Consider the following 19,500-nt stretch of genomic DNA (forward strand, 5'->3'; position numbering starts at 1 on the left):
TGTAGTAAAGGCCATGTGATAATGCTATCACATAAGGCCAACATGGCAACCTGGAACTTCCTGTCCTCTCAGGCACTCATGCCAAACAGGAAGTAGGCCATTACAGGCTTCTCCCACAGCACAGGAAGTGTAGGGTTACTGGGCTATTGACCGTCTCTACAAGGTCTCTAAACACATTCTAGCACAAGTTTTCACTTGACACCTGTCTCTTCTACCTAGATATCTTAAAGATGAGAAACTTTAATCAGATTTTTGTGGTTTAGGGTAGATCCACTGGACAAAGCCTTATTAAGATCTGACACGGTTCCATTGATAGATGCAGCTATCAGTTTCACAGACAGCATGCATAAATAGACCGAGGTAAATTAAGGAGTAAATGATAACAAAATCAGATATAAAAATTGAGATAAAATGCATAGAGGAATATAACTGAAGGGTCGCTAGCATGCCCAGACAAAAGACGATTGGAGAGGAAAGAAGAAATACAAGATAGAGGAAAAAGCATCTGAGGAGAGGGTAGAAAGAAAGGGAACAGAGGAGCAAAGAGTGACAGAGGAAGAAAAAGAGAGGGGAAGGTTTGGAGGAGGGTGAAGGGGGGGTAACCCGCTTCAATGCTGTGTAAACTTTGTTTTTCTCCAGCAAATGTGACAAAATGTGATGGTGGCACATTGTCACATCGCAGTCCCAGTTAACACAAAATAGGTATTGAGAAACAAGGTGTGTGCCTAGAAATACATAGAAAAAGAAATATAGTAGTTGTAGCTAGAGAATCTACTATCACAGAGTGTTGGAGTCAAGAAACAGAACTGGATCAACAGGGAGTAGAAATCCAGAGAACAAAAACAAGAGATAGAGGGAAAGTGAAAGAGAAGGGTAGATGAATAAGGGCATAATGACAGCTAAGAGAGGGAGACAGGGAGGACCTCAAAACTCATGAATGAGAGTTGAGTGGAGGAGGTTGATAATGAGTCCGAGACGCAGAGGAAGGGCGCGAAAGGTTCTGTGTACTTGCATGTGTGTATGTGTATATACATAGATGTATATGTATTTCGTGTTGTATGGGCATGAGTGTGCGTGTGTACAGTATGCAAGTGTTAAAGAGTGAGAGTTATGAGTTAGCAAAAACACTGTGTTCTCATGAGAGGCATCCCAGCAAGCACTTGACGTGTGACAAAAGTGTTTTATAATGCGGGGTTTTACCTATATAAACTACTCCTAAAAATCATACATGCTTGATGGTTAGGGACCACCTTGAGTTTAGCTAGGGAAAACCTTCATGTGTTACATTAAAATGTGTTTACAATCAGTTACTTTGAACAAAAAACTTGAATTCACCAAAAGAATACAGACATCAGCTATGGGCTACTACAGAGGTCTACACATTTCCCCATCATGGGACTAATAAAAGGAATATCTTAACTTCCACGTGTCACTATTTAAAACAGCCTTTCAACACAGGTGCAAACCAAAGTACCTACATCTATTCTATGTCAAAATGTTTGTTGGGATGCTAAGAAGATCAAAGAGAGAGAAGCAAAGTAGTGCAGATGTAGAAGTCAAATATGACCAACTAAATGGAAGAGCTGACTTAGAGACAGACAGATAGACAAGACAGGAAAGACAGGGACAACAGACAAGACACGAGGCAGAACAAAACGGACCCAAGCAGCAAGACAGCAGACAAGAAGACAGACAGAGGGAGACGGGCACAGACAGTGACGGATGAGCACGCACACATACTGTACAGTACGCAAAGGGCAAGGGGAGGGGTTTGGGTTGTCGGAGAAAGGGAGGGAGGAGGAGGAGGAGGGCATAAGTGGGGGATAGAATAAGGAGACTGTGATTCTAAATCAAAAGAAAACAAAACAACAAAAAAAGACCATGGCTCAAAGTGGGTTTTGGAGGTCTCACACACTGGGGCTTAAAATCAAGACTTAACTAAACCTCCCCCCCTTCCCGCCTTAAGCATTGCACCTCAGTGCAAATGTAACTTGGGAAGTCTTGGGGTGGCTGGTTGCGAGGTGTTTGTAGGGGGTGGGTGGGGACCGTAGGGGAGATTCAGGAGGGGGAGACTCAGAGGGGCATCAAGGATAGGTAGCATTCCAAAATACACCGTGTCGATCCAAATGGGATTCATATGATCGTTGCATGGGACAGTTTGACTTTTTCCAACAAATCAAGGGCACAAATATCACCTACACACACTGGGGGGATTGTTACCTGAGAACTGACATTTACTGACCTGAGCACCAAAATAATCACTAAAATGTATACAGCATGTCCAAATGTAGTCTGTGGGGGCCAGACATGTTAGTAGATAAAAGCAAGCTAACACTACGTGCAAGGTCTAAATAATGAAAACACATCTACTGTTACTGGCTTTTAACAGCCATGTCATATTTAGGAATGTATTAATGTATTAAACTTTCGAAACCTGAGTAGTCAACTACAACTAGAGACTGAATCTGAAACTGAAAAGACTTTCTGCAGTCACTGTTAGACTTTTGATTCTTCTCTGTACTACTCTTTTGCAGACTCTCTGTACCGTAAGTGATTGTTAAAGTCAGTTATGTTACTACCATGGGCAAGACATGACCTGACCTTGAGGGCAAAAAGTTCATCGCTGAGCTTTGAGGGAATGATCTTTTGTGGTACACGAAATCACACACTGATTGGGCATAAAATGTACCAAAAACAAAATAATCAATAGCAGATTCAAGGAGTGTTCTGTCCTTAAAAAAAAAGCCAAATTTCCATAGATTACAATCTAAGTAAAATGGTTCCTCTAAACGCATGACTCGTTTAAAAAAAAATCTTTAATCATAACCTGTTCTACCCCGACCTGACTGTAAAAAAAATTTCATAATGAGACGTGTGACCTTTTGGTTGAGATATCATGCTTTGTCTCATCATGACAGGTATTGCTGGATAATTAGGAAGTCCAAATGGGATATTTTCTTAAAAAAAAACAAAAAAACATGTTTAAGTGGGAAAAAAGGCAAAATAACCCATCATACAGGGTCAAAATATATATACCTGCATTCTAATTTGTCGAAAAATGCCTAATGAAACAAAGGTGAAAGGGCAGCCCATTCCTCACACGGACATGCATGGGTGTGGCTATGGCATGAGTGACATATACAGGTGCGCCCCCATCCACTTGGGCAGACACCAGGGAACCAATACAATCCAAAAATGTCACCCAAGCCCATCCAAGCATGCCATTCATTCCCAAATATAGCATTGTTCCAGACACACACGCACAAAATCAAATAAAAGTAAACAAATTAAAACTGAACAAATCCACAAAAAAACTAATTCCGAACAGCATAGACAGAACCAGAGTGCAGCTGTATTGAACAAAGGTATGCATCAATACTATTAGATGTTTTTCAGCTATGATTTGTCTCTGCTTGAATTTTGCCTCCAATCCAAAATAATGGTGAAAAACAGAATAGGGTGAACGGGGTGTTTTTCTTTAAGGGGAAAAGTCCAATCAAAGTGTGTCTGGTGGTGCTCTTCTCTCCCTGGGGCTCAGGCCAGCCAATGGACCGGGAGCTGTAGTGGCTGAGTGAATGAGGTTTCCCCACAGGAAGATGTCTCTGTTCACCTTTGAATACCTACACTGTCGGGGCAATCTGGGAACTAACTCCAAGAACCTGCCAAATGCTGGTAACTTTGTCTGCGGCTGGCTACTGAAAATTAAAATGTACAATTCACTGAGCCAAACTACAATTTAGAAAACACAGATGATGGAAAGCCAAGGGAGAGTCTAGCTGTCAACAACATGCACAGTGTGTCTGGCACATAAACAAATTTGGTATTTAATTACAACAGGGGATCAAGCGCTCAAGGTCAGTTGATACTACAGTATATTAGATCATATCTTGGGACAGAAAATCATAATTCCTAAAACCTGGCAAACATGTTGGGGAACGAAACAAACTGTGTGTCTAAATGTCAGTATCACATGCAAATGAGTCACTGCTCTACCATTAGCTACACTCAGGCCTGTATAATCTAACTAGATGTTCAAATGGACAGTGTAAGCTGGTAAGCTCTCAAACGTTGTGCATGTGCCATTAATACTATCCTACCCTTAAAATGTAGTGCCAGTGAAACAAAGAAAATAAAGAATCCCAATTGCATGGACAGGCTCCCCATTCACAGAAACCAGGAGCCCAGCCGGCCCATTTGGAATTGAGAGAAAATAAAACAAACATATACCTTTTATTTGCACTACTAACAACATATCTTGTTTCAAGCCCCAATGTGGAGAGAAAGACAAGAAGCCTTACAGTGGACGAGGTGAAAAGCAGTCGAGAGAGAACGCCAGAGTACTGCTCTAACTCTATTAGTGGGCGGTGTTGTGGAGGGATTTGTGCCAAAAAACAGAGGTCAGAAGGTGGACATTATCGGCCATTTTGGTGAGGCAGTTTTTGCTGCCCCAAAATGAAGGGGGAAGCCAAAATAATGTGCAGCCTTTAGTGTCACCTTGAAGCTGAGATTACACCCTCTTGCTGCCTGAGGACACAGGCGCAGTATGGAGATCCTTTAGTCACACTTGCTGGGTGAGGCCTACGGCATTTACATATAAGCCGCAGGGGTCAGCCCATATTAACATACCTTGGCTGCGCCAATGCTAAACAGTCACTATCAGTGGCTCATCAAAATGGAAATTATTACCTAAAGGAAACTGACAGGAATCATGGCAGGGGTATGTAATAATAGCAAGCAGTGGATTGAGGGGATTTCAGAGTGTATCACTTTTTTCTTTTGACTTACAGGTAGATGACATGCAGCCAAATGATACTGTAAGGATGTCCCCTGACTGTGGTGATCCCTTCAGTGAATATCATCAGTCGGATTGAGAAAAGGGAGTGTTTTGACATATTTGCATTAGAGTAAAAAGTAATGAAAATTTTCTTTTGTATGAAAGATAAATGCACTTCTGATAGGAACATGATGTTTTTCTGGGGGGTGGCTATTAACTTCAGGACTCCTTGAGACAAACATCTAATAGAGATGGCAGGATTTTGCTTTGGCCAGTGAGAACATAAGGTGTAATCTAGCTTTCTTTCCCAACGTTACACACAAATGCATAGCAGGACATGCAAGCACATTCAAAATCAGGCAGATACCATTGTAGGAGGGCAAACATGCACATGCGTACATACATACAGCACAGTCTTCCTGCATCAGTGTTATTCTTAGGGCTTATAATTACATATAAAGACCAAATGTAGACATTGTTCGTTTTTTTTCCAGTTGGATTGTGCCATGCTTTGTGGACACTATTATGCGGAGGGCAGCAATGACGCATTATTGACTGGCGGCTTTCGCGGACTCAACTGTCACAATTACTAGTCTTTTGATAGCCAATTGATGCATAGATGTGTTGGAATTGGATAACTGCTAGATGAGAAGGGATGATTATATATATTTGTCTAATGACTTGCCTTGAGAGCAATGATGTGGCTGGTGCAATGCAATTTTTCTAAGGGGGTTTGTCTTAGCTTGGCTTAGTGCGGCTCATATAATCTCTTGACAAACAGAGCACAAATGGCGAGAAAAAAGATTGACCAGTTCAAATTATTTTGCTGTACATTTGCCAGGTAAATAGCACCTGACAAGGTGCCCTTAAGCAAAATATGTCCAGAGTCCAAAACCTTAGGACTTAAGCTAAAATGGGCAGTTTCCAGTGGTAAATTTGGTTACTGATAAAGCATAGGTACTTGTATGAACGAATAGAGCATAGAAACTGCTCATTTGTTTGCTGCTAGAGCTTTTTTTTTTCAATAAAACTTTCCAATACTTTACAGAGATCAGTCTAATCTGCTGGAGATCAGCACACTTTTGACGGCCACACATACGAATACTTCCACTCTCAGAGGAGATTGATGGGGTGGAAGTGTGTTCTCGCTGGATGAATGGCATGCCTGACATACTCAGACTTGTTGAGCCACACGTAATATCCCGAGCCGAAAACCATGGTTCCTATCCAAAATCATGCAACTTGTGTATTCATAAGAATCGAGGAGCAGTAAAATTAACATTTACGTGGATCATCTTGAGAGGTGGTGGGAAGTTGGTGCCATGCCGATTGCAATATAAAGCAGTAAATGCAGCTAACATTAATCTCCAATTCATTTTGTACATTCAGTATGAATGCTATGAAAAAAATGAATTACCATGTGTCTTGTTATTGTCCAGTTTAAGAATCTTCATTTCTTTAGTCACATCAACCCAAAATCAATTTTAGTCTATTAGTGTGCGTGTGTGTGTGTACAAGGGAAGGGAAGGGCTTCTGAATAATAAATTATAATTTGATTGAGAGTCATGACTGCGAGGCAACACAAACAGCAGTCACTCAACAAAACCAATCACATCTAGCTGCCGCCATTTGGAAATAAAAGTATCTTTGAGCACCCGCTAAGCAACAGCAAATGTGATGTCGAAGTCATTATATTGTTATTGATCCACATGACACTGTAAATGGCATCCCTTAATGGCTGCCTGAAATCACCATGGAACCCAATCAGGCCCAATCAGGTCTAATTTTTTCAATAATGGGTCGCTATAAACAAGATGACAGGAACACTGGCTGTATACACACTTATTATTTCATTCGGCATTTACATTTGCACTCTGAGACTCAAGAAGCAGAGCAGCATCATTTTGAAAAATAAACACAAATCTCACAAACAAATGAACCACAAAAAGACAAACATTTTGAAACAGAAAAGTAAGGAACAGAACAGAAACAAAAAGGAAAAACACACAAACACAACACCATAATCACAACACAAAAAATAAACATAATAAAGGAAAGCCAAAAAAAAGTGTTGGTTCAGGGAAAACACCCAAAAAAAAAAAAAAAAGAAGGAAAGAATTGAACAAAACACAGGGAATGCAGAAAGAAAAAGACAACACGGCCAAAGGAATTCTGTACAGGCATGCAAGCGCAGTTACATTCTCCCATCATGCAACAGGTCCTGTTATTTACACGTGCTGGGTTTCCATGACAACACGTGCAAGAAAGCCTTTAGGTGCAGAAGCAATACCAAAGGATGCAAAACGAGAAAAGGCCCCACAATGCAAACATAAAAGTAAATTAACAAGACCCGAGCTAATCGGGTTTGCTTTCATCATTTCTTCCTTGGAAATAAAGAAACATTTCTTTCATAATCATTTAGCAGTTTGGATTAACTGATTAGTATTTATTCAAATTAGTAATGAATCGAGCTCTGTCATAGGCAAATACAGCTAAAATTTTCAACATGTTGAATTTTTTTTTTTTCAAATGTGGGTTGAAAAAAGTAAAAAAGAAAAAACACACCAACCTTCTCGAAGCTCTGAGGGATGTAAAGGGGTTGATGCAGAACACAATGACATGAGGAGAAGAGAAAAATAGGGGAAACACAGAGAGAGTAAAAAAAGCCACCTCAAGGTGTTTAGCTGCAGCTACATTTCCCTTTTCCTTAATCCTTTTTTCCTCCTTTTCCCTTGTCCCTGCTATCAGTGACACCCGTCTTGAAAGTACACTTGCCTGCCCCCCCCTTAAATAAACTTTGAACCAAAACAATCAGATTCACCCCAGTGGCCCCACTGTCGCTTGGTCAGAAAAAAATAGTGAGGCGCCACTGGAGTCAAATCAAGCGTACCATACTCATAATTCAAAATTTCACAAGCTCCTTATAGCCACAAGGACAGGCTCCTGTGGTGGCCGTATTTGCTTTTGTTAGAGAAGGAAACCAAATAAAGAGAAAATAAAGAAAAACTAATGAGAGATAGAAAAGAAAATAAGACACAGTTTGGGCTGAAATTAGCAGCTGCAGTTCAAGACAGTGACAGTAAATGCTGTTAGAAGCCAATCAGTAGTCATTATGGTTTGAGTTTGGGTAGAAGTCTCAATTTGCCCTGGTACAGTATGCCCAAGATAACATTTAGGATTATTATTTTGTTTTGTTTCTTCCTGAAAATTGATCCGTACCACAGCTGCTAATCTCGAGTGCATTTTGCTTTGTGAACAAAACATAGTCAACATCAAGTATCAGAATTGATTGACAAAAGTTAACTGAAAACAGACAAAGGTTGACACCATCAAGGCATAACAAGTGTGTTACATAGTGTGAAAGTACCTGAGTAATTATGACCTTTGTGTAGTATTTTAAACGCATGCTGATGGAGCCAGTGTTCATGGAGATTGCATGAATTGTTGGAAATGATATCAGGGTATAGCTGTGTGTTTTCAACTAAAGGTACTACTAAACATTCCAGCGCTGTGTCAACAAACTGTTCCCATTATTGTTATTTAATGATTCCTGTAGAGCTCTTGACTGTAATTTGCCATGAACCTAATTTCTACGATGCTGTACATGAAAAAGGTGCATGGCTACTTGACATTAAGTGCCACTGCATCACAGTGGGAGCAGCACGAGCCTCCAGGATGAATGCTGGCAAGAGCAGACACTGATCTTGATGAACCATTTTTTTACCTTCTACTCCTCACAATTGTATTTTTCTTCTCTATATTGCTACTTCGCAGGGTATGATAATAGCAATAATAATGAAAAAGCAGCTCCCTGACCCATTTTATAATGTCAGAGTAGTGAATTATTTATTGGGAACAAAGTTATTTGGTACACAGCAGAGGGAACAAACTGAGTAGATACCAAAGCATCTTTATTTAATATGCACAATATAAATAATGCATGTCGAAAATGCATCTGCTTCAATTTATCAAAGCTCCCTGAACAGGGATTCATTGTCATTTAGCATTAGTGGTAGATAGGCTTTTGTCTTCATTGCCTGTTTCTTATGAAACTGAACATTCCCTGTGACTGTTTGTTTTTCATATCTTCACTTTGCTGGAACATGCCAGCCAAAATTACTACTGACTATAAAAGGCTTTAAAGATAATACCCCAAAGCATAAACAGGGGAATACTATGGATTTATGCTCCAGAACACCATGAAGAAAGAGTCGAGGAAGTGTACTATTTATAACCTATGCAATATAGCAGTTTTTATGTAATACAGAGCAGCAGACTGTGTTAACAGTCCTATCACATTAATTCACCACAAGGAAATCCTTTTTACTTCCAAATCTGGAGGAGACGAGGGGGTTGAGATTTTGATTGGTGCGCATTAATACCTCGCCACTCAATCAAAATCGAGACTTACCGTTGTGCTCCCGTACCTGAAAAAAACTAATCAAAAAGAAGTCCTTCCCGACTCTTTTTGGGTCCCATAACTTTGATGGAAGGGGAAACATTTTATCGGGCACACAATTGCAGGTAAAAAAAGCGGCTTACAACTGATAATGTAAAGACATACGGCTTGTTGTGCTACACATATCCTTCCGAGTGAGTAGGGGAGGGCATTCAAAGACAAAATGGAGCATAACATCATAACAGAGAAGAACATTAGTTGGTCAATTATAGTTTTACATTTGGAGCTTTCATTGCATATGAAATTACATTTATGGGCAGGCAATATTATCAATGCTAAAAGATTTATATTACTCTGGTAATACTATTTTGCAAAACACATTTTGTGCAAATACAGCTGGGCTAGAATGGAAGCAATTATCATTTGTTAAGCTCAACAGTTATGACTCTTAAAGCTGAGCTGCACTGTGCAGACATTTCAGTTAGAGTGGGTGGATGTTTTTATTTTTTGGCCTGACTCTGGGGCCGGGTTGCTCCCTACCTCGCACATAAAGGTTAGCAGGGGACGAGTAGCGCACGCCTTCCACATTAGAAGCCACGCACTCATACTTCCCCTGGTCGGTCTCCTCGCTGTTCTCGATCTGCAAGGCACCTGTGAAATGACAACATCCAACAAAGACAAGAAAGGAGGGGGAAGAGAGAGAGAAAGAGTGAGAGAGAGAAAGCAGGGGAAAATGATTAGTTGATCTGTCAGTAATAGTGCATGAAGGAGTCAGACAATCTCCTTTAATGGAGGGTATCTTGAATTTCTCAGGACCATTTTGTCAAGTACTGTTTCTCTCTGCAATGCTAATGCATATTGCCATGACAAGCTGGGTTCCTCTCCAGCCTCAACCATCTGCAGATACAAAGAAGGGGAATTAAATAAATAACAATGTGGACCGAATCAGTCAGACTAAATTTGTTGGTTGCTATGTTGGCGTATAAAACTCATGTGAGACATGAGATCTCTTTTAAAAAAAAAAAAAAAAAAAAAGCGAGGAGGACAAAATAATGATGCAACTGTGATGAAAGGTAATGGGGTTGAGATGGTCCTGTAAAATTAGTGAGAATAAAAAATTGCCTTTAACATAGCACTCACTATGGGAGAGTCTGTGTGTGAAGAGGGCTCATGGGAAACTAAAGAGTTCGACGTATAGTTCATGTCTAAATGAACACTGGCATGGTGCATAATGCAGCGGCTCAGCCCCCCTGCAGTTGAACAGCTCAAAGAACTACTGTTAACTGTGTGATCGGTGATTGTTACATATCAGAATAAAGACAGATCATTATATCTTGTGCAGATGTAGGGAGAGAGGAAGTTAAAGTAAATACATATGAACTTACTGGCTACAACTGATGATTGATTAGGTTCCATTTTACTTGTTAATCATAATGTTTTTACTCTTCAGTCCAGTGTATTAAAATTTGATGTATTTTCTCTGATAACTTTATTTGTTTACTTCATTTGTTCCCTCATATTGTCACATTTAATGATATAAGGTTTTGTACGAATGCCTTAGGGCTGCTTCAAACAGACTGTATTTCTAATCTCTTTTTAGATTTTATCTCTTGCATGCACAAATAAATTCAACCTAAATGCTTGGCAGCAACACTGGAGAACGGTTGTGGGGGACGGAGGAGGGAGGTGAAACAACGAGCGTCAGATCATTCCTCGTTAGAGCGCTGTTGACGGCACTTCCTGATGATATCATTAGGGCTTCTGGCTGCCTCCGCAGACAGATTGCAGTCCAGGCCTCGCTGACAAACACAGCACCATCACTCGTTAGCGTTTAGCCAGGAAGCATCGATACGCCAGCCGCTGCCCAGGATGCTTTGTAATATACCATAACCTACTCCATCACATCAGCAAGCGGAGAGAACACAATGTTGTACAAAGCTACTATTCTGGAACATTGGTCTAATAACGTTTTTCAGCTGTGCCACAAATGAGACCATCGATCCTGCTTAATTATAAAGATTAGTCATGCCTCCACCTTGGCCACGGCCTAATACTCCATGAGTATTTTACACCTTGGAGTCAGAACAAAGATATCTACTCTTGAAAAAAGAAAACAGACCTGAAGCTACAACAATCTATACTCCATTTTTTTTCCCTTCTCTTCATTTCCCTCTACAGCTCAGATCATCCTCTTCCCCCAGAGGGAACTGTTCCTGGCACATAGCTCATGAACCAAATGAAAACGTCTACCTGCAGAGTGCAGGTGGTGGAGTCTTCGCTCTGCGTTTATGCAGGGATCTGATTTGGATGTGTTTGATGTGCGCTTGGAACAGCAAATGCCAGCCCGGTGGCAGGTGGGTTGGAATGTGCTCAGAAGCCTAGTGCCTCGACACCGCGGAGACCACAAACTAAAGACTGTGTGAAGTTCAACTCCAGGTGGACGGTTCCAGAAAGCCCTGCCAGCGGCTCCTCAGCCTGGGTCCTTGTGCTGAATTATAAAATCTTTGGAAGGCTGAAGTTGAAGTTCGTGCAATTTTTTTTCAACGCTTCATAAATAATAACGCTGGAGGGTCTTGTGATAACTGTTATCAAACAGTTAAATGTAGAAGAAGTGCTCTATATTTCATATGTTTTCATTCCATGTGTGCCAACTGCTGAAGGTCCACAGGTCCAAATGCTTCCAACAAATACAAATGCCTTTCTCTAGAAGTAATATTTAACAAATGTCATCTGAAGGTCAACAAAACACTACCACCAACATGCGGATGGGTGACAGATAACGAGCCAAACAAACGTAATTGAGAGCCAATTAAAACCCAACATTGGCTGCCGTGAATTGTACCTCTTGGCAAAAGAGCGACAGAGAGTGAGAAGAAGCAAAAAAAAGAGAGGAGTCTTTGAGGAGTTTCATCTGTTCCTTCCCATCTTTGCTGGGAGACTCCTCGCTAGGTGGTATTATCTAACGTTTCCAAGCCCCTACTGGCTTTATTACATATGCTAGCTATTATTTAGTAGAGTGATGAAAAAACACATAAAGACTCCTTCTGCTGGCAGAACACAGAGAGGGTAGTGAAGTAGGAAAACAGTGGGGAAGGAAAAGACGAGGAGAAGAAGCAAGAAGGAGAGACAAGAGAGACAAAGGGAGCACCAGACAGCAAATATAGAGGAACACTGAGAGGGAAGGAGGAATAGAGATTTAGTCTTATTCATATATCTCATTTCTTATTTTCTGTTTCACACTCTTAATGAGCACAGACATTATTTTTATCTCTGTTAAAGTCGAGGTGAGCTAAGATTTATGTTAAACTGGATTAACAGTGACAAATTAATAACGACAACAAAAACTCATCCATTTAATCGTACACACCGGATAAAATTAGATCTGCGTGAACAAATGTTTGACACAGCGGGCCCAGTGAGAAGGCCGGGAGGTAGAAGGAAAAGTTAAGAGGGGGAGAGCAAAAGAGAAATCACAACTTCATTCTATTTTGAGATGTTTTATGCTCCTCTCTCCGTCAAGAGTCACAGTTGGTAGAGAATGCAGTATCCCCCTGGTGTTATACGTGTTGTGCCACACTGCGAGACTTGCTGTTCCGTCCATTTTGTCATTTCAATTCTCCTAAATCATGTTTTCTTCAAAGCCCCGCTTTGTCTTTATAAACCACAAAAGAAGCTGATTTAATTGAATATAGCCCATTGATGTAATTAATGATCTCAGTAACCATACAACAGAATAAAATGTCTTTCTTTTTTGGGGACCAGGCAGTCAGTTTAAAGCCTGATATTAATATTAAAGACAACAGACCTCTAAGGGCTTTTAACAGAAAAATCCAAACAAACCCTCTTTGATGTCCTATCTCCAGCAACAGCATACACATGCATGTGCGCACAAAGAACAAACTCCATCCTTTCAAAACCGTTGTCACCAGCAGGTGTCTCATTCCTACTATTTCCTTTTGTCATTTTTAAAAATGACTACACTGCACTGCACTGGGTTGTGCATAATTGCGCTCAGTCTACCCTGCCAGCCAGAGGCTCACCAGAGCGCGAGTGGCCACTGGCTTTTTTTTTTTTTTCTTTTATCAGGAAAAGAAAACATACAAGGAATGAAATAAATGCTGAAAATTATCTTTCACAAGTGCAATAAAAACCATGAACCCAGTCTGTTCACACAATGGCTGTTTACTGATAAAACCTTACTTAGCAACAACCAGCAATTTAGGGTGTCGCTAACAAAATGGCCATACTGTGCCTATGAAGTGAGTCTTATATAGGGCCCAATGGCATGCATTCCCTGTCTCCAGCTATGAAGTCTTATCACAAACAAGGCAATTGCAAAAATGACCAAAGACCAGTTTTGCCTGATTTCATTAGGAAACATGCCATAAAAGTTCATGACAGTTGATATTTTTGCTACAAGAATAACAAGTATGGCTAGTTTATTTCATTTATCGCGGTTTGATTGTGTGCTAAGACAGAAAACCAAAAAAATATACTTTACTGCGGATACAAATAGTCTATGACCTCCGCAGGTACAGCAGAACTAAAGTGACAGTGATGGCAGAAAAGATTGTTGACAAGTGACCTGCAATTACTGAGCAAGTACTACTTTACTTGCTACTTAATCTTCCTCAAGGACACTTAAAAAGGACACGAGAATGTTGAAGGACATTATGAGTTGTTGTGTGCATTTAACCTAAGATCTGAGAATGTCCAGGACAGTCTCTCAATTACCTTACAGGCCACACCGACCATGCATAAACCCCAAGAAGTCCCGCCCCTGCTGAGCAATAATTCATGTTTTTCTGGGTCAGAGGAGAAAAGATTGGTACTGTTTTTTTTCTCTCAGTCTTATTCCATGATGTATACTGCACCATTGAGATCCAAAAGAAGAAGAAGAAAAAAAAAACAGTGGCTACAATGTAGGCAAATAAAGTCCCTGATAACAATGACATCACTTCCATGCGGACCAATTAGTCTCCATCTCAGTCAAAGTGACCCTTCCTGCCCACCAACACTCACAACGTCCAATCTCCCTTGCTACCCACTTCTGGCTGTCTTGCAGCTTGTTCACTGCCTTCATCCATTCAATAAAGAAGGCTGTAATGGGCAGTGGGTCTGGGACATTTGTCCCAGCCGTGACAGCTGCCCTGGTTAACAGCGCTGCATGCCTGAGGCTCATCTGATGAGGAGCGTTAAGGTGCCAAGGTGCGATAACAAAGACGACTGCCTGGGCAGAGTTCAACAAACATGTTTTTCAAGGCAAATTCAGATTCTGGATCACACATTCTTGTACCAAAGAAGTTCAGAGTAGACTCGGCACATTTCTTAATTTTTTGGGGGGGGAGTAAGATCTGTCTATTAAATTAGGTTAGGTTAGGGAAAACTGAACTGAAAAATGTTTCACTACATGTGAACTAAAAAAAAGTTCCTTGCAGGTGTCCAATGCTGCAGACTGTAGACTAACAGGACAATATCACACTGGAAAATATCAAATGTTAAATAAAACATATATAAATATTGACAAATCCATATACAGATCTAGTTTTAGTCTAGTTTGCTTCACTCTAGGGGAGAAAAGCAAAAGAATGGAGGTGGGGAAAAGCAGAAACTAAGATATTAGGATAAAAAGACAAGAAGGGGTAGTCTCATTTATGAGAGGTGCAGTCTACAACAGAGAGAGAGAGAGAGAGAGAGAGAGAGAGAGAGAACAAAACAATCCAGAGAAGGGTAGCAGGAAGAGTTGAAGAGACAGACAAGCACAGAAAAACAGAAGGACAGATGAGGAGATAAAAGAAAGGCAAGAAGGGACCAGCATGGATGATTAATTTCAGAAAGTGCCTGAAGCCGTGGTCTGCCCACCCCTGTTGCTGCTTTGTAGCGGCTTTGCCATGTGTACCCCCCCAGTCCCATTTGTGTAATTCAATTAGTGTGCTCCAGCGGGCCTTGATTGATTTGTTTAGGCGATCAACAAAATGGCTGGCCAAGTCTCACTCTTTCTTTCCCTCCCTCTTGCTCCTTCCACAGCCCGCTCAGGCCTGCCGGTGGCACACTGTTCTTTTCATCATTTTATCTCTGGTTTTCAGTTCATGTCTCTCATTAGTCCCTCATTTCTCATCCTCTCTACCGTTCTTTCCTCTCTATGCTCTCATTCTAACACTGTTAACTGTAGCTTTACTACAGTACAATTAAAACCACCAGTTAACACCTTACTATAGAAGTGGATACACACTCCACCTTTCCAGCACATGAAATAAACTCGATGACCCGTACAGAGGAGCGCAGGATACAATACCTTCAGCGCATTTAATGATTCAGCGTGAATGAGGAATGAGGAAGAATAGATACAAAAATACTTCTACTAATACATTACTAAATAAATTTAGATTAACTCTCATATAACTAAGCAAAAACAAATGCGACTAGATGTTTAGAGATTCAAATGTCAGGCCAAACCTGTCCTGCTTGACCAAGAACATACAAGCCAAGTAGTATGCCACTTCACTGGCTGGTTTTGCTACAGGAGGTTTAGCAGGGTTCCAACCATGTAGCTGTTTGTTGGACATCAATGTGAACACCTCTTTGTAACTATAGAAGGCGACAACATGTGGAAAGTCATGGATTTCAGTTGTGACGCTGCTAATCACATGATAGAGACGACAGTAAGTGTTGACACACGGCACACAGCTATGGAAATGCCCTTTTCACTCTGTCTCCCTTTCTTTCTGTCTGTATCCCGGCTGTCACTTGGGCATGCTCTGCCACCACCCCAAGGTCATTATACTGTGATCGCACCAGCATGGGGCCCCACGTGTGATGCCATTGTTGTCAGTGCCCATCTGGTGGCTTGTAACGCTCCCATGAAATCAGTAATGAAGCAGGTAGGGAGTCCAGCTACCTTTCTACCTATTGCTTTCCCCTAGGCGAGAAATTGTAACGTAAAGCTGTGACGCACATTGTGATTTCGGTGAGATTGACATTTGCTGTCCACTCTTTGGCTGCCCACCCCTCTCTTTGTGTTTGTTTCCTTTCTCCTATCTGTGTGAAAGGCATGCTTGAGGTTTGCTCTTGTGTGTTTTTGTGAGTTATTCCTTATCTTAATCAAGGGTCCAGTGACAGAGGATATTGTATGTGAAACACATTGTAAAGCTCCTTGAGGCAAATTTGTGATTTGCGATATTGGGTCATATAAATAAAATGCTCTGTACTTGTATAGCACCTTTTTAGTCTTTTTGAAATGCACATTCACACATCATTCACACAGGACGAATCTAATCTAATTGACTGGACACAAAGTTAAATATAATGACTCAGCAGCAAGATAAGATATGTCTTATCTAAAGATCTAAACATTTCTTTGGACTGGAAGAGCTGACTTAAAGTAGATAAAAGTCAACATTAGTGTGGACATGCACCTATGCAAACAAACCACTTGTTTCCTTCTCAGATAGACTTGATTGCGTTTACATTTGCATCTCTCTCCAAATCCGATGATATTCCTATGATATTCTCCCTGCACAAACGCCACACACTCCTGGCGGCAAGTCACTGTGTCGGCATGCGGTAATGTGGAGGGGAGAAATCGCCTTTTTCAGGCCGCTTATCTCATTATGCAAATACAGAGTTCATAAGTCATGCTTGCTTTTGTTCACCACAATATGATTTATGAGACCTTATACGAACAAAGCAGAGCAGGGAGGGCTGGGTTTGGCTATGTTTATCATGAGTGAGGCTCTAAAGGAGTAAAGGGTTGGAATTTTGTCTGAAACCTCTGGTGTTCATGAATATGTTTGACAAAATGTTACTTTTTAGAGATTCATGTCATGGTTAACTAGTATGAAATGGTTGAGAATGGAGGACCTTAATCTTACTGTATGCTATGAGAACTCCATTGTCAAATGAATCATTCCCTTTGCTGGACCAAGGTGTAGATGTGAAACTAAAAGCATTTATCCCATCCACCATGGATAAAGGGACATACATGGTAAACTGAGATATTCACTTACCTGTTCTGCCTGTGAAATAAAAGCATTTTACAACAAACACACTGAATCACACTGAATCGCCTGGGAGAGATGCTTTGACAACAAAGCCTGGTGGATAATTGCAAGTGAAAGTTAAATTGTTCAGGGAAATGAATGAAAAATAAGGGAAGAGGAAGAATCATTTGACAAAACTATCATATAATTCATCAAAGTCACAGTGCTTCACCCCTGTGCCATTCCCTTCCCACCTTGATATCATCCTGTTCATCCTCTGAAATTATAAGAGCAGGTTTTGGTACTGTATGGTAAAAGGGAGTACATGTTGTCGTTCTTGAATAGGCAACCATGGCAGTGGGAAGCCTCCAGAGTTTTGCCTTTATAAGTTGCTGTGCAGCAGGGAGGAAGGAAATTAAATCAAATGTAATCTATTTTCCCTTATATACCATGGGCATCTACAGCTAGGGCTCATGAAAGTGAGAGAGCGCATTAACATACACAATGCTGCTATTGCTCTGGTGGACGATGAGGACATCAAAGCGGAGAAGGAGACAGAAGAAAGATGCTTGCTTAGATTGTGTAGAACATTTTACAGTATTAAGTGGACTGGCTTTTCAACAAGTAAGCCCATTGCCCACCTCCAACTTCCCATCACCATCCCCCATCCTCCAGCCCCATGTCTACGTCCAAACAATTTAAATGTCAGAGGCATAACGCAAACAAACAGAACCATAATAAGCCTCACCATCTCACCCCTCTGCTTTAAACTTTCCTGTGTATCATCACCAACCAGAAACACAATTTGAATTGCTCAGTAGTTTGCTGACACTTATGATGTGGAGATAGTACGATGGCACAAACACGAAACATCCACAGAGGTGGAAAAATTGCACAGCAATGACGACATGGGGCATGGTAGTATGAAACACATGATCACGCTGACAAACAGTGTGTGCAGAGCACACAGAACCCAAACACAGATGACATATTAATGTTAGTGGGTATTGAAAAGTTTAGCATTTTTAAAAGAAAACTCCCACTTAATATTCCTCCTATTAAATCAAGTGGGTAGAGTTAGGAATGGTTATGTCTGGTTTATTGTCAACTAAATCTTTCTTCCCTTTTCATTGTGGTGGTTAAAAATCTTACCTCGAATTGGGGTACCCTCTGGAGGAGACACAAAAATGGAAGACAACATCAGTTTAGTTCAACGTTAATGTTAGTAATAGTTAGAGGAATTATTTGGGTTGGAAGGTGGATCACTGGAACTAGATTATCAAACCATTAGGTAATCTCTTACAGGGCTTTCAGAGCTGGGGATTATTTAATAAAAAAAAAAAAACAATACCTCTCATTGCTGGTATCACAAAGGGATGGGGAGCTTTACAGGACTGGTACACTCTATTGCCATATTGCTTTCTCTATTTTTCCCCTCTTTGCCTTAGACATATTAAGAGAGGAAACACAAAGCTTAATTGGCAGAGCGGAAGAAGCTCCAGGTCTTAGCATGTGTTTTATCATGGCTACAACTCAGTGTGATAAGGCAGAGCAAGAGACCTTAAGTTGACATGGATCGTTCCAGTGGCAAAAGCCTTTTCCAAGCCAAATGAACTTGAATGAAAGGTCAGTAAAACAACTTAGGGACGCCGCTTTTCTATTCTGGGTATCTACATTAGTATGGAACAAACTTGCTGAGGGAGGATTGGTGTCCCAACTGAACACAAATTTCACGCAGTACCTTCAGGCAACTGCAAGTTAAATCAAACAGATTGAAGTTCTTATTTATCCTACAAATCGTAAACCTGCTTAACTGTGACAGATAGACTCTTCACCTCGAGCTTCATCACTCCACCCCGGTCATTCAATCTCCTGGTTCTTTCCGTTGTTTCATTTCACTGAGGGTTGACTTTCTTTATTCTTTGTTTATTGTGACTCTGTATCGTGTTACATGCCTGACTGCAAGCCAAAAGTCCCATTAGTGACAATGAAATGTTGAGATTAACCAGTCAGTGGCTGGTGGGCTTTTAAATGTAGCCTAAGTTGTTACTGCCATGTAAAATGCATCCCTCATAGGCAGAGTTTTGGGTGTGGATAAGGGAGCCATCTTATCTTCAGTCCCCTCTATGCCTTGCATTTAACTGTCCCTCCACTCTTGGTATCTTCTCTCCATTCAAACTCTTTTTTCTTACTTTATCTGTTCTGCGATTCCTCTGCCTCTTTTTTCCTATTTCGAGGGATTCAAGTGTCTAATTTCTTTGCCACAGTTCCTTGTACTTGCCTTCTCTTAGTCTTGCTCTCTAAAACTAAGGATGACTCATGGCAAAAATGTGCCCTTGGCAATCCTT

The 19,500-nt window shown here is 40.8% G+C and overlaps 1 protein-coding gene across 1 annotated transcript in view; it reads right to left on the reverse strand.

The window, feature by feature from the left end:
- The window catches only part of ptprsa (protein tyrosine phosphatase receptor type Sa), a 128,669-nt gene that overhangs the window by 62,951 nt on the left and 46,218 nt on the right, over window positions 1-19,500 (reverse strand). The window contains exons 5-7 of the mRNA XM_070832221.1: window positions 18,305-18,322; window positions 9,714-9,824; window positions 7,344-7,355 (exon numbers count right to left, since the gene is read on the reverse strand). Of these exons, the coding sequence (XP_070688322.1) occupies window positions 7,344-7,355; window positions 9,714-9,824; window positions 18,305-18,322 (141 nt within the window). The remainder of the gene's footprint in view (window positions 1-7,343; window positions 7,356-9,713; window positions 9,825-18,304; window positions 18,323-19,500) is intronic.

Source organism: Pempheris klunzingeri, chromosome 6 (genome assembly GCF_042242105.1).
Source record: "Pempheris klunzingeri isolate RE-2024b chromosome 6, fPemKlu1.hap1, whole genome shotgun sequence".
In the NCBI taxonomy this organism is placed as follows: Eukaryota; Metazoa; Chordata; class Actinopteri; order Acropomatiformes; family Pempheridae; genus Pempheris; species Pempheris klunzingeri.